Here is a 12,528-nt window from a genome sequence, read left to right as displayed (position 1 = left end):
AGGCTAGCATGGGTGGGGAAAGAAACCTATTCTTTTTTTGTAAAGTAAAACTACTCTTTTAGCTAGATTTCATTTTTTCAAGGACAATGTCATTTTCCTCTAGTGCATGTAAATAAATTATTTCTGGCTCTAAACAGTAATCAATGCACTGAGTTGACTAATTGTGTACAAAAGTCTGAATCCCCTTCGAACTTGGAAGTGAAATAGTATTCCTTCCTTTGGTTATTCATTCATCAAGTATTTAAAGAATGCCCATAACGTATAAGGCTCAGTGGGTTAAGAGTTGTTAGAAAAAGTTACTAATGATATTATAAATTCAGTAGACTATTAATAATTTATTTTGACGAAATAAGTCATGTCAGATTCGAGTGTTGCTTTTATGACTTGCCAATGGAAAAAGGTAGAATTATGCCAAGTGCTCTGGAGTGGGTAGGTGTGTACATTACTCAAGAATAGCAGTATACAAAGAAAAAAGAGTTGAGAATCATACAGTATGAGAATATAATGAAGAATAAAAGTTTCCTTATTCTTAGGCTTTTGCAGTCACTCTATATCAATAACTGTCCTAGAAAGTGATAATTATAAAATAGCTACAGCTTAATAGAATGCCAGAATGAAAGATGAATTCCCTAACCAAGGGTGATTAGGGAGTACTGTGTGAAGGTGGAAAAAGATGGGCATGATTACATGATATAAGACTTTAAAAGGTAAGATAGCACTTCAATTATTCAACAATACATGCTTAAAACATTTATTGAGAACCTAGGTGCTTGGGATACAAGGATGAACAGGATAAAATCCATGCCCTTGAATATTTCAGGCAGGGGATACATATATCACAGAACGGGGGTCACAACGCCCCAAAGCAAATACAATGTTATGGTGCCAGAACAGAAGTGGTACAGGGCCTTACAGGAAAAAACAGAAAGGAGCCTTTAGTGCTGCCTGGAAGAGAATAATTAAATGAAGATAAAATTACGCCTGAACTGAGATTTCATTTCTTTGTTACTCATTCATTCAACTAACATGTATTAAATGCCTACTGTATTCACAATGCTCGCCCTCAAAGGATTAATAGTCAAATTGTGGGCCAGACATAGAAATGAATAAAATGATGGATTTAAGTAAGTATACTGTACACAGCATTATTAGAGACAGGATGGTCAAATGTATCTGGGAGTTTAAGGAAAGGCTGCATAGAGGAGGTGAATTTTGAAACATGGGGGATTTTTTTGGCAGACTGTGATTGACAGTACCAAGGACTAAAGAAGTTCCAGACAGTGAGAAGAATGGGAGAAAAAGTACAGCAGCCTGTTAGTGCTGGGTGTGGACACAGAATAGAAATAGAAATACATCTGACATGGTTAGAGTACTGGAGATAAAAACAAGGCAAGAAATTAGGTTGGTAACCTGGGGCCAGTCTTGAATGCAGACTTCATGATTCTGTAAACTGGTATTTTCACATTGGATTCCACTAAGTCATTGGTTCTAAGGAAGTATCTTAGAAAGGTAAAGGGTATGCCAGAAGAGCAGATTTTAGGGGTTCCAGAATGTTAAACATTAATATTTAGGCAATGTAAAGTCTTTGAACTTTTTTTAGGATTATTTATTTATTTGTTTTTAGACAGAGGTGGAGAGAGAGAGGGAGAGAAACATCAATGTGTGGTTGCCTCTCACACAACCCCTCTGGGGACCTGGCCTGCAACCTAGGCATGTGCCCTGACTGGGAATCAAACCAGTGACCCTTTGGTTTGCAGGCTGGCACTCAATCCACTGAGCCATATCAGCTATGGCAAGTCTTTGAACATTTCTAAGGAAGGAAGTAATAACCTAAGAAAGATTCTTCCACCGTACCATGCTGGAAATCGGGAAGTCATACAAAATCACTCCATTTCTCTCCTATTTCATAAATAAGCCATCATTAAACCCTACTCATTTTTTTTCTCAAGTAGCTCTCAAATCCATCCCTTCCCTTTCTTTCATACTGGGGCTGCCAGTGGTTGGTGCCCTCATCATTTTTCCCCTCATAAAATACAAGAGCCTTCTAACTTACTACTCCACAGTTTTCTGTCCTATCCACAATGTTTTCATGTCACTTTATTGCACCATTTGAAATTTATTAATCTCAGTGTATATGTTTTCCATTAGAGAATAAGTCCCTTGAAAGCAGGTGTGGGGTTTCCCGAAGGATTGTCAAATCAGTATTCCCTGCCAAATGTTCTGTAGTTATTCCCTCTACCGACCACCATCACTTTGTCCTTTTCTACTAGAAGGTTCCCATCAGTACGCAAGTCTGTTGTATTTTTCCTCATCCTAAAACATCCCCCCTTGTCTCCACATCCCCCTTCACAGTAAAACTCAAAAACTTCTCTGCTCCTTTTCATAGCAAACCTTAAAGGAATTGTCTAGAATCACCCTGTCTATTTCACCACTGTAATTTTCTCCTAAACCTGCTCCACTCTGACTTTTATCTCCAACATTCCACAGGTGGCAGACTGAGGGCCCGAGGGCTGAATCTGACCCTCCACTGTGTTTTGTCCAGCTCCGCACCTTGTCCCCACCCGGCAGCAGTGCCAAGCTCCTGACCCCTAGTTGAGGAGTAGTTACATGTATACAGTCCTAACATTACATTTGGTGCTTTGAAGGCAACTGGGAGACTGCTGTGGCCCCCAGTGAGCATGAGTTTGACAACTATGGGCTGGGGCATTAAATCCAATGGTCAACTCTTCACTCTCATCTCACTTGACATATTGGTGGCAATAGACGTGGCTGATCATAGTGTCTTGGAATACGGATACTTTCTTTTTTGTTTTTATTTTTTATTGAATTTATTGGGGTGACATTAACTAATAAATTTATATGGGTTTCAGGTGCAAAACTCTATAATACATCATCTGTATTTTGTATTGCCTGTTCCCCACCCCAAGCTGTCTCCTTCCATCAGATAATACTTCCTTAAACTTCCTCCTACCTTAGTGGGAATTCCTTTTCAGTATATTTTGCTAACACCTCTACTTCTTACAGATTTCTAAATCCGGGCTGTCTTAGTCTGAGAACCTCTTTCTTTTGTTGTTTAAACTCACTCCCTAAGAGAGCTTCAGCTGTGTGATACATATGCTGATGATTTTAAAACCTTCATTTTCAGTCTGAACCTCCTCCCTGAAGTCCACACTTTTGTGGTCAACTACCTACCTGATATGCCCTTTTGAATTTCTATTAAACGTCTCCAGCTTACCAAAGGCAAGCAGAATTTTGTCCCTCCTTCCTCTTCCCTTCCTCCCAGCTTATTTCTCATAAAGTGTTTTGCATTTCAGTCTATGGCATCCCTGTTCATCTAGTTGTATGGGCCAAAAATCTGAGCCTTTGATTCCTCCTTTGTGATTCTTCTCACACCTCCCACCCAACCCCTGGCAAATCCTCCTGGTGCCAGGATAAAAACATCGGCCAAATCTGAATGCCTCTCACCACCTTCACTGCTATTACTCTAGCTTAAACTATCAGCACTCAAATGGCTTACTACTCTTACCACCTTAAGACTCTTTTGCACTCAGCCATCTAGAGAAATCCTTTGAGTTTAGAATTCACATCACATCACTCCTGTTCAAAAACCCTCCAAAAATATGTAATCACAATGTTTAAAAAACCTGAAGTCTTTAATTTAGTCTGTCCAGTGTGGTAGGGCTCTAGGCAGTCTACTCGTATTTTTATTCTTGTACTCACCCTTCTGGACAGACTGGCCTTCTTGCTGTTCCTCCCATATACTACTGTTCCTGTGTCCAGCTTTGTACTTGCTCTTCCTTCTCTCTGGAATGCTTTCCCCCCAGATATTTCAATGGCTCCCTCTTTCACATGATTTCAGGTCTCAATGACTATGTTCTCAGAGAGACTTTCTTTGGTAACCTATATAAAATGCCTGTTCTACCCTTCCCCCCATTTCCATCTCTGTATCCACTTGTTCCGCTCGTTTTTGTTTATAGCACTTGCCGCTAACATTATATTATATTATCGAGTAGTCCTGCCTTATCAGTGGTTTCTCTTTCTGTGGCTTCAGTTACTCTGATGAGTTGACCGTGGTTCAAAAATATTAAAGAAAATATTCTGGAAATAAACCATTTGGAAGTTTTAAACTGCACACCGTTCTGAGTACCATGATAAAATCTCCCATTTTCCTGCTCTTTCCTGCCCCAGACATGAGTCATCCTTTGGCCTATGCACTCGAGCTGTGTGTCCTGTCTATCCAATAGTTACTTATTATCTGTCTAGGTTATCAGATATTTTGAGAAAAAATAATCATTTATATAACTTTTATTACAGTATATTGTTTTACTGTATTATTAGTTATTATTCATTTCTTGCTGTGCCTAAACTATAAATTAAACTTTACCATAGGTATGTATATATAGAGAAAAAAACATTGTATATAGAGGGTTTGGTACTGTCCATGGGTTCAGACATCTAGTGGGAGTCTTGGAACGTCCCCTCCATGGATGAGGTGGGGACAACTGCATATCTGATTGTTTATTGTCTGGTCCATCCAGTGAAATGTGACAAAGACTCTCTCCTTGACTTACTCTTGCCAGTCTCCACTAATCCAGCTGGGGTCCATCTTTGGGTATGCCTTCAAGAGTCCAGTTTTATCAAGAATCCTGCTAAGTTTGTGTAGCCAAAATAATCATTCTTGATATCCAGCAAAATTCCTTATTTTGATACTTGGCCTGCCTTCAGCAAGGATCCAGTTAGGTCAGTTTAGCAAAGAATTACCCTATCTTTTACTGATTTTCCACCCACTGACCCTCCCACCCTGCTCCTTGGCTACCAATCTCCACTTTCCTTTGTTGACTCAGAGTTAAGACCAACCTTTCACCCCCACTGCAAATCTTCATTGCAGTATTGCTGTACCTATTGCAGGGGTCCTTCATAAAGTATGCGTTACTTTCTTTAACAAGTGGCATGTTTAATTTTTTTTCTTCAACGCATGTTAACACCAGTGATAAACAGGACATAGTAACTGCCATGACTGTCCTGGTCATGCTGTATCTCCAGTGCCTAAGCTTGTGCCCAGTACTCAGCAGGCATTCAATACATCTTTGTTCAGTGAATGGATATATTTAGAACAAGGAACAATACACACACACAGAGAGAGAGAGAGAGAGAGAGAGAATCTGGGAATGTTTAATTGGTGGAATGGCTAATTTTATACCACCTTTTAAAATATTTCAATATTTTAAAATTCAACAGTAAAAAATTTATTAATCAATGTTTTAAAAAATGTATTAACACATTTAATTTTATAGGATCAGAATCCCAGAGTTAAGAGCCTTTAAAGAGTACACAGTGTAAACCAGTATTCAGATTTTTATTTTTTTAAAATTTTTTTTAAAAATTGAATTTTCTGGCGATTTTTTAAAGGTCTTTATTCTTGGAGGGAGAATTATTTTATTATTTACAAAGTGTTTGGAAGTTTTGAAATTACCTAAGTGATCTTAAGTCGGCACTGATTAATCACATCAAAGCTTTGTGGCTAATGTTAACAGGATGGAGCCAACGGCCAAAATGTTAACACTCACTGGAGATCATTAAAAGTGTGTTATTGAAGACTTCAAATAATATCTGTACTGTATAGTTTTGTCAAGGGTTGTTTTCATTCCAAAGCACAAGCATAACAAAAATGCTAATCAATTCAAGGTGACATTGGTATCTCCACGGTCAAACCTCACTAGTTTAAAGTGTTCAGCATGTTATAGATGGGCACTGAATCCATGCCAGGGGGAAATAATTGATTTAACTGATTTAAAAGTGTGTTTGAGCTTTTTTCTGACAAGCTGTCAACACACACATGAAAGCAAGATTCTAAAAACACCGTTAGATCCATAATGTTTATATAGCAAAGCAAATAACTTTTGTTATTCCAATGAATGTATCTGCTCATGGAGGAAATCTGATCCAAAACGTTTTATTTTTTCTCAGCGGCACTGAAAATTACAATGTTGGCTCACATTGAAGCAATTTAGCAATGTATCCAGCTACAAAATGAAAATGGGTTATGTTAGGTTTAATATTTGTTACTAGGGTACCTGCTAAAAAATAACATTTCAAAATTATGTATAACATTTCCTTGAAAGGGTTTTAAGTATTGCCTCTACTAATGTTTTTGAAGAGGTCAGACCAGGTAACATTATTCTCTCAACCTTACAAACCAATAATAATAAATGTCAAGTGGTAGATGCATGTAAGAAAAAAATGTACCAAGTTTAGTTTGTTGAGGTACTTTAAACTATAGCCTAGCCCATCTTTTTCCTTTGATAGTTTCATTCTAAAATGGGGAGTGGGATTTGGGAGTTGAGTTTCCGAGCAAAGGAGAGAAGAGTTGTAAATATAACCCAGGTCAACACTCGTAGTTTTACCAACGAGATGTGAAATGGCCTGTTTAAAGACACTGCTCAGTGGCTCACGTGAACATGAACTCAGACACTTTGCTTCTAAATAATTATTCTTGATCACCATATACCTCTTGTTATTAGAAATAGTTATTGAGCTAAAACCAACAGAGTTTGGGACATTCAACAGGTGAAATGGCCCAATTTTTCAACAGACACACTTTTTAAAAAGAGAGGGAGGAGAAACCATTACAGATGAAAAGAGACACTAGAGCTTTAGCAACAAAATGGTAACTATAGACATTTTTGGTACTGTTGAGAAGAAACCAAAACTAAAACTGTATTTTTAAGACAATCAGAGAAAATGTGACAGAGTGGGTATCCCATAATAGTAAGGAATTGCCCTTGACTTTGGTAGCTGTGATGGTGACCGCACGGTTACACTGAACAGAAGTTCTTGTCTCTTAGAGCCATATACCCATGCTTACCAGGGAGGTCATCGATCTGGTCATTTCCTTTTAAGCACCCCAGGAAACTAACACATTTTTCAAAATGCAAAGATAGATTGGTAAATATTGACAATTTTGACAATCATTGAAAGTGGAGATTATTTACACTACTCTAGTGTATGCTTGAACATTTTCATAATAAAAATGAAAAAAAAGAAGTAATTATTTGGCTTGTATTACGTATAAGATTCCATCAACACACTTCACACTTCATTAATCATTCAGTATCCACATTTCTTTTTATTTTAAACTGGATAACCATACAGGAACACCTTATTATAAATCTATAGGGTCCAGAATGTTCTGGCTTACGCCCATCTCCTGCCTCATTAATGACCACCACACACAGATGGAATATTATGTTTTGTATTTAATGCATACCCATATATGAATGAAATGAATTTGCTATTAACTGCTTTGACTTCTTTTTAGAGTGCTCTTCCCTATGCTCTTGTTGCTTGATTCCATAGCTTAGTGACCACCTTCTTTATTTTAATTCAACAAGTATTTCTGCAATGACATACCAGGTTGTGTTAGGCCCTAGGAATAGCAGATAGAATATGCTGTTTCATACATAAGTATATGAATGTTCATTTATATATATGAAGTATATATAAACATGATATATACTATATATTATGCTAATTATAACTATATGCATATATAATTGTATATAATAATAGAATTGATAGATGCTATATTAACGACATGAAGAAAGTGCTCTGGGGCCCTGACTGGTATGACTCAGTTGGTTGGATATCATCCTGCAAAGCGAAAGTCACTGGTTCAATTCCCAGTCAGGGCACACACCTGGGTTGCAGGTTCAATCCCCAGTCCGTGCACCTGGAGAGGCAACCAATCAATGTTTCTTTTGCATTGATGTTTTTTTCTCTCTCTCTCTCTATCTTCCCTTCTCTCTTAATATAAATGAAGAAAATCTTTATAAAAAGTGCCATAAAAATCCTGAAGAGAAGCATGTGATCAAAAGCCTGCTCAGCCAACATAGAGGAAGGGCACTATTATCTTTCTATTCTCTCTATAGAAATATTATAAAATATGAAGAGGCAATAGAAAAATATACAATCCCAAAATGTAGAAAACAAGCATTAAAAAAGTATGTGAGATAGTTAATTTATAAAGGTTTGTTTTTCTGAATTTGAGGAAGTTTTTGTTGTCAATTATTTCTAGGTAGGTTTTTTTATTTCAAATAAATATTCACTTTCAAACCTAATTTTGCAATTTCTTTTTCCATAAAGAAGTCCCCCACATTGTATAAACTTCAAATGTCGCAGAACCGGAATCTACTTTGGTGCCTATAATTTGTAAAGCACTGTTCTGGGCACTGAGGATATATCAGTGAACAAAACAAAGAAAAAACTCTCCTATGAAACTACATTCTAGTTGGGAGAGATAGACAAAACAAAAAACATAATAACCAAGTCCATAGTATGTTAGCAGTAAACCGAGGAAGAGAAGCAATACAGGTGAGATAAGACTGTAGTGTAAACAGGGTTGGTCTGGGTAGGCAGGCCTCATTGAGACAGCAACCCGGCACAAAGACTCAGAGGAACTGGGGACTGATGATACGGGTGGACTCCAGTGTAGTTTATCACGTCAGTGGTACTCCATGATTCACATATTCAGGCCCCACTTTCGAATATTTGAAGTGCAATAATCCCTTACCCAGCACTAGGAGGGTTAGGCAGTAACAGCTGGACTAGGGTTAAGAACGGAAACATTGTCGGAAAATAACACAATGGGGAATATTGTGTTTAATAGAACATCTTGGGGGAGTGAAACCCCCAAGGGGCTTGACAGTGAAAGAGACTTGATCTGAGTAACTTTCAGGCTTGCATTGCTGGGGAGGGAGAGGCAAAGCTGCAATGCTGGGGGCAAGCAAAAGGCTGCGGCTGCTCCCGAGTTGTCCTCTCCTACTCTCTTATCCTCAGAACATTCAGCCTTTTCTCTAAACAAAAGTCAGGATGAGAGCTAAAAATAAGTTTAAGGCGTATATTATTGGCCTGTCCTAGAAATAATAAAAACAGGAGAATGGGCCTATGATTGGGAAAATTGTGAACTTTCATTGAGCACCACGTTTTGATTAGGGAGCTGTGGTATAATAGAAAGAAAAAGGACTAGTCAGACCTAGGTATGAGTTCTGACCCTGCCACTTAACTGATCAGCCCTGGGCAAAACAGAACGGGTAAATCTAAGTTTTATCATCTGTAAAATGGGGATAATAATGTTTCCTTTGTGATAGACTTTTTAATCAAGTTATACACTTGTTTGGCATAAAAATAAAGCTATAAGTAGTTCATAGTAGTGAGGTGAGGATCATAGTTGTGAAATATACAATAATTTAAATTGTAATTGTCAACAAATAGTTAAGACAGTGCAGAATATGTCAAAATATCTTTCTATAGTCTGTCTTCATGTAACTTCAAGAAAGCAATCCAATTGACTTTTCAACATCGTGTAATGGGATATTAGAAGGGGAGACAGATCTACATCTTGTATCTCAAAAGCTGAATAGGTATTTTGTTCTCTTACTCTCTTGAATGAATGCTGATGGAGTGACCTTCAACCAAACAAAGGTTTGGTATCAGAAATAACTGGCTATTTTCTCCAAATTGCCAGCTAGGTAGAGTGATTCTTAAATGATACTCCTTGTCAGCAAGAAAGATGATCTCAAGAATGAATAAAAATAGCCTCTGTTAACAGCTGTGATATCTATAATTTATAAGCTGTGATCAGCTCTCAGATTGTTTCAGTGTCCAAATGAGAATGGATGTATGTTTGTCATTTGTGTATTTATCACTTCTCAGAAAATAAACTTTAGGTACATCTTATTTTTTTTTCTATCAATACATTTCTCTCTTTACATATAAAGTGTGATGAGTGTTGGAGGAATGTGACCTTGAAACTCTACTATGCACGGTATTAAAAATGTTCAACTAATCTTTAAACATTTATTACCAAACTGCAAATAATTTTTAAGCGTTGAAAGATAGGCAACATTAAAGAACAGGACAATACGGAAGGAAGCAAAGGAGGGAAAGAGGAAGAAGAGAAGGGAGGAATACATAATCACTTCATTACTGAATTCTTGTCAGTCTTCAACACTGTATCTGGGCATCATGCTTCTGGATTCCTTTCACCTGCCCTCCCCTCCTACTCCCACTTCTATCTTTATCACATTTATTCTTTCTTTAATTTGTGTGCTTAAATGGTCCCTTCTCTTCACAATCCCTCTTTTTCCGTATGTGCATGATTTTCTATGCTCACTTCATTCAGTTTCCTTCTCACATCTTTCACCGTCTCTGCGCAGCTCTGTCACAAACTACTACACTATTTATATAAGCATGTGTTTGAGGACGGTTGAGCAAATGCTGTGGCTGTGATTTATTGGAGAACATTGTGTAAATTCGAACGAAAGCTCAGGAGGACAGAGTGTCTTGCACCTTTAGGACAAAATAACTGATTATAATGTACGGAGTGGAGGACGATTGAAGAGAGCCGAGAATGTTCTCCAGGTGCCAAGTCCTGTATCACAAACATGCAGCCTGAGAAACTTCCTCGAGGCTCCCCTCCGACTGCCCTGGGGTGGAGGCCCTTGCCCAGGGCTTCTTACCCGGTTTTCCTTAGACCCCTGTTGTTCTTTTCCACACCCGCTCTGTCCCCATACCTTGGGCCTGCTTCTGTTCAAATTCTTTGGGCCTTCTGTTCAAATTCTTTGGGCCTTCTTCTGCTCAAATTCTATTAATCCACCTCTTTCCGTTCTCGAGGACTGTGCCCTAATCGCATCCTCACATCTTCACGCCCTCCTGTGTCCTCCCTCACAGGTTCCCACAGACCACCCTCACTCCCAGGCCCCACTCTCAGGTAAAGGGGCGCTGTCCACCCCACCCTCGCACACCTGCCCGCCTAGCACCCACCCTACCCCTTGCTCGTCCGCCCTCCGCTCCCCCTGTTGCACCCCCAACCCTGGCGTGCCCCGCCCCCTCTGCTCCTAGCACCCGGGCCCACGCCCTGGTCTGCACCCCCACCCTCCGGCTTTCTGCTCCAGGGCCTAGGCCACCTGCCTGGGGCGCCCCCCACCCACCCGCAGGAGCTCGCGCTGGCGCCCCCTCCCGCAGGCGGCCCGCCCTGCCCTGCCCTGCCCCGCCCCCCGCCACGCCCACGGCCCGCTGCACTGTGGGTAGGCGGCGAGGTGGGACCGCGGAGCGCTCGGAGGTGGTTGCGGCAGCGGCGGTGACTGAGCGGGCGAGCTGCGCGCGCCGAAGATGGCCGAGAAGCAGAAGCTCGAAGGGCGGGTGAAAATCGGACACTATGTGCTGGGAGACACGCTGGGCGTCGGCACCTTCGGCAAAGTGAAGAGTTAAGTAGCGCCGAGGCCGTCGCCGCACGGCTGGGTTGTGCGCCCCGCGGGAGCGCTGGCTCAGCCGGGGGAACCGGGAGCCCGGAGCCGCGCGGGCGGGCGGGCGGCGGGTGGGGGCCGGCGCGGGCCTGGCGGCAGGTGGAGTGGTGCAGCTGGGGGCCCGGGAGGGAGGTGGGCTTCACCAGGCAGTGGGCTGCAGCCAGGCAGGGGCCGCCGAGCGGGGACGAGGCGCGGGCGGGGGACCGGCGTAGCCAGCGTGTGTAGGGCAGCGAGGCGCTTCTGCCTCCGGCACCGTGGTGCCGGGTCCTCCGAAAGCCGGGGTCGCACTGCCGCATCCAGGGCACTTCCAGCTCTGAGAGCGTGTGGACCAGACCGGGGACCAGCGCCCTTTATGGATGGTTCAAGTTCACGTTTGGTGTGGGCGCCCCGCTGGGCGCTTTCCGTGGTGTTTCCTGCCATCCCCACGGCAACTTACTGCAGGTGGTGGCCTCGCCTTGAAGGCGACAGCACGAGGACCCCGCAGGGTTGGGGCCGCGCCCAAGGTCATCCAGAAAGGGGCAGAACCCGGTGAAGTGTAAAATGTCTTCCAGCGGGAGGTCCCTGCCGTCCGGATTCTTTCGGCTCCGACTCCGGGTGGGTGGGGCCGCTGGTGCGGGGGCTTCGGAGGGAGGGAGGGAGGCCTGCGTGCCGGGAGCGAAGGGCCGGAGGGCCGCTGGGGTCGGGAGTCCTGGGAATGGCGGCGTCTTGGGGTGACACGGTGTTGGGGGCGCCCGGCGAGGTAGGTGGCAGAGACGAGGTCCCGGAGGTTGGACTGGGAGGGCGCGGGGCTGAGGCGCCAGAGCTGAGGAGGCAGATGCTGCTGTCTGTTTTCGCTGGGGATAGAATCCCATCCTGAGCGCCGAAAAACAGGCTGCTTCAGAAAAATAAAAACATTTTTTTACCTCTTACTAGTTAAGTATTAAACTTTCCATCTTGTTGTTGTTCCCAAGAGTCACATGGGATTTAATTAATTTGTCCTCTCTCCAGGACTTGAGACAGCTTATTAAAAATATTCTCCGTTTGATTGTTGCAGATCCAGAATCATAAGTGAAACGTTGCTTTTTTTTGGCTGTAGAAATGTTGGATAGGCTGTCTGGGTATTTCATTCTGAGGCTTCTGTTTTCTTTAAAATCTGTCCATTAATCTTAAGTCTGTTAAATACAAGAAATATATTTCTGTGGCCAGGATCAGTTTATTCCATATTATGTGATGATACTCTTTCGTT

General features: G+C 41.8%; 1 protein-coding gene across 1 annotated transcript in view; it reads left to right on the top strand.

The window, feature by feature from the left end:
- The first annotated feature begins 11,081 nt into the window (after positions 1 to 11,081).
- The window catches only part of PRKAA2 (protein kinase AMP-activated catalytic subunit alpha 2), a 61,243-nt gene continuing 59,796 nt past the window's right edge, over positions 11,082 to 12,528 (top strand). Inside the window, exon 1 of the mRNA XM_037043171.1 lies at positions 11,082 to 11,263. Within this exon, the coding sequence (XP_036899066.1) occupies positions 11,170 to 11,263 (94 nt within the window). The 5' untranslated portion in view covers positions 11,082 to 11,169. The remainder of the gene's footprint in view (positions 11,264 to 12,528) is intronic.

Source organism: Sturnira hondurensis, unplaced genomic scaffold (genome assembly GCF_014824575.4).
Source record: "Sturnira hondurensis isolate 20B ecotype Veracruz unplaced genomic scaffold, ASM1482457v3 Scaffold0004068, whole genome shotgun sequence".
Lineage (NCBI taxonomy): Eukaryota > Metazoa > Chordata > Mammalia > Chiroptera > Phyllostomidae > Sturnira > Sturnira hondurensis.
Note: the sequence above shows the minus strand (reverse complement) of the source record. Positions and strands in the feature narration are given on the sequence as shown.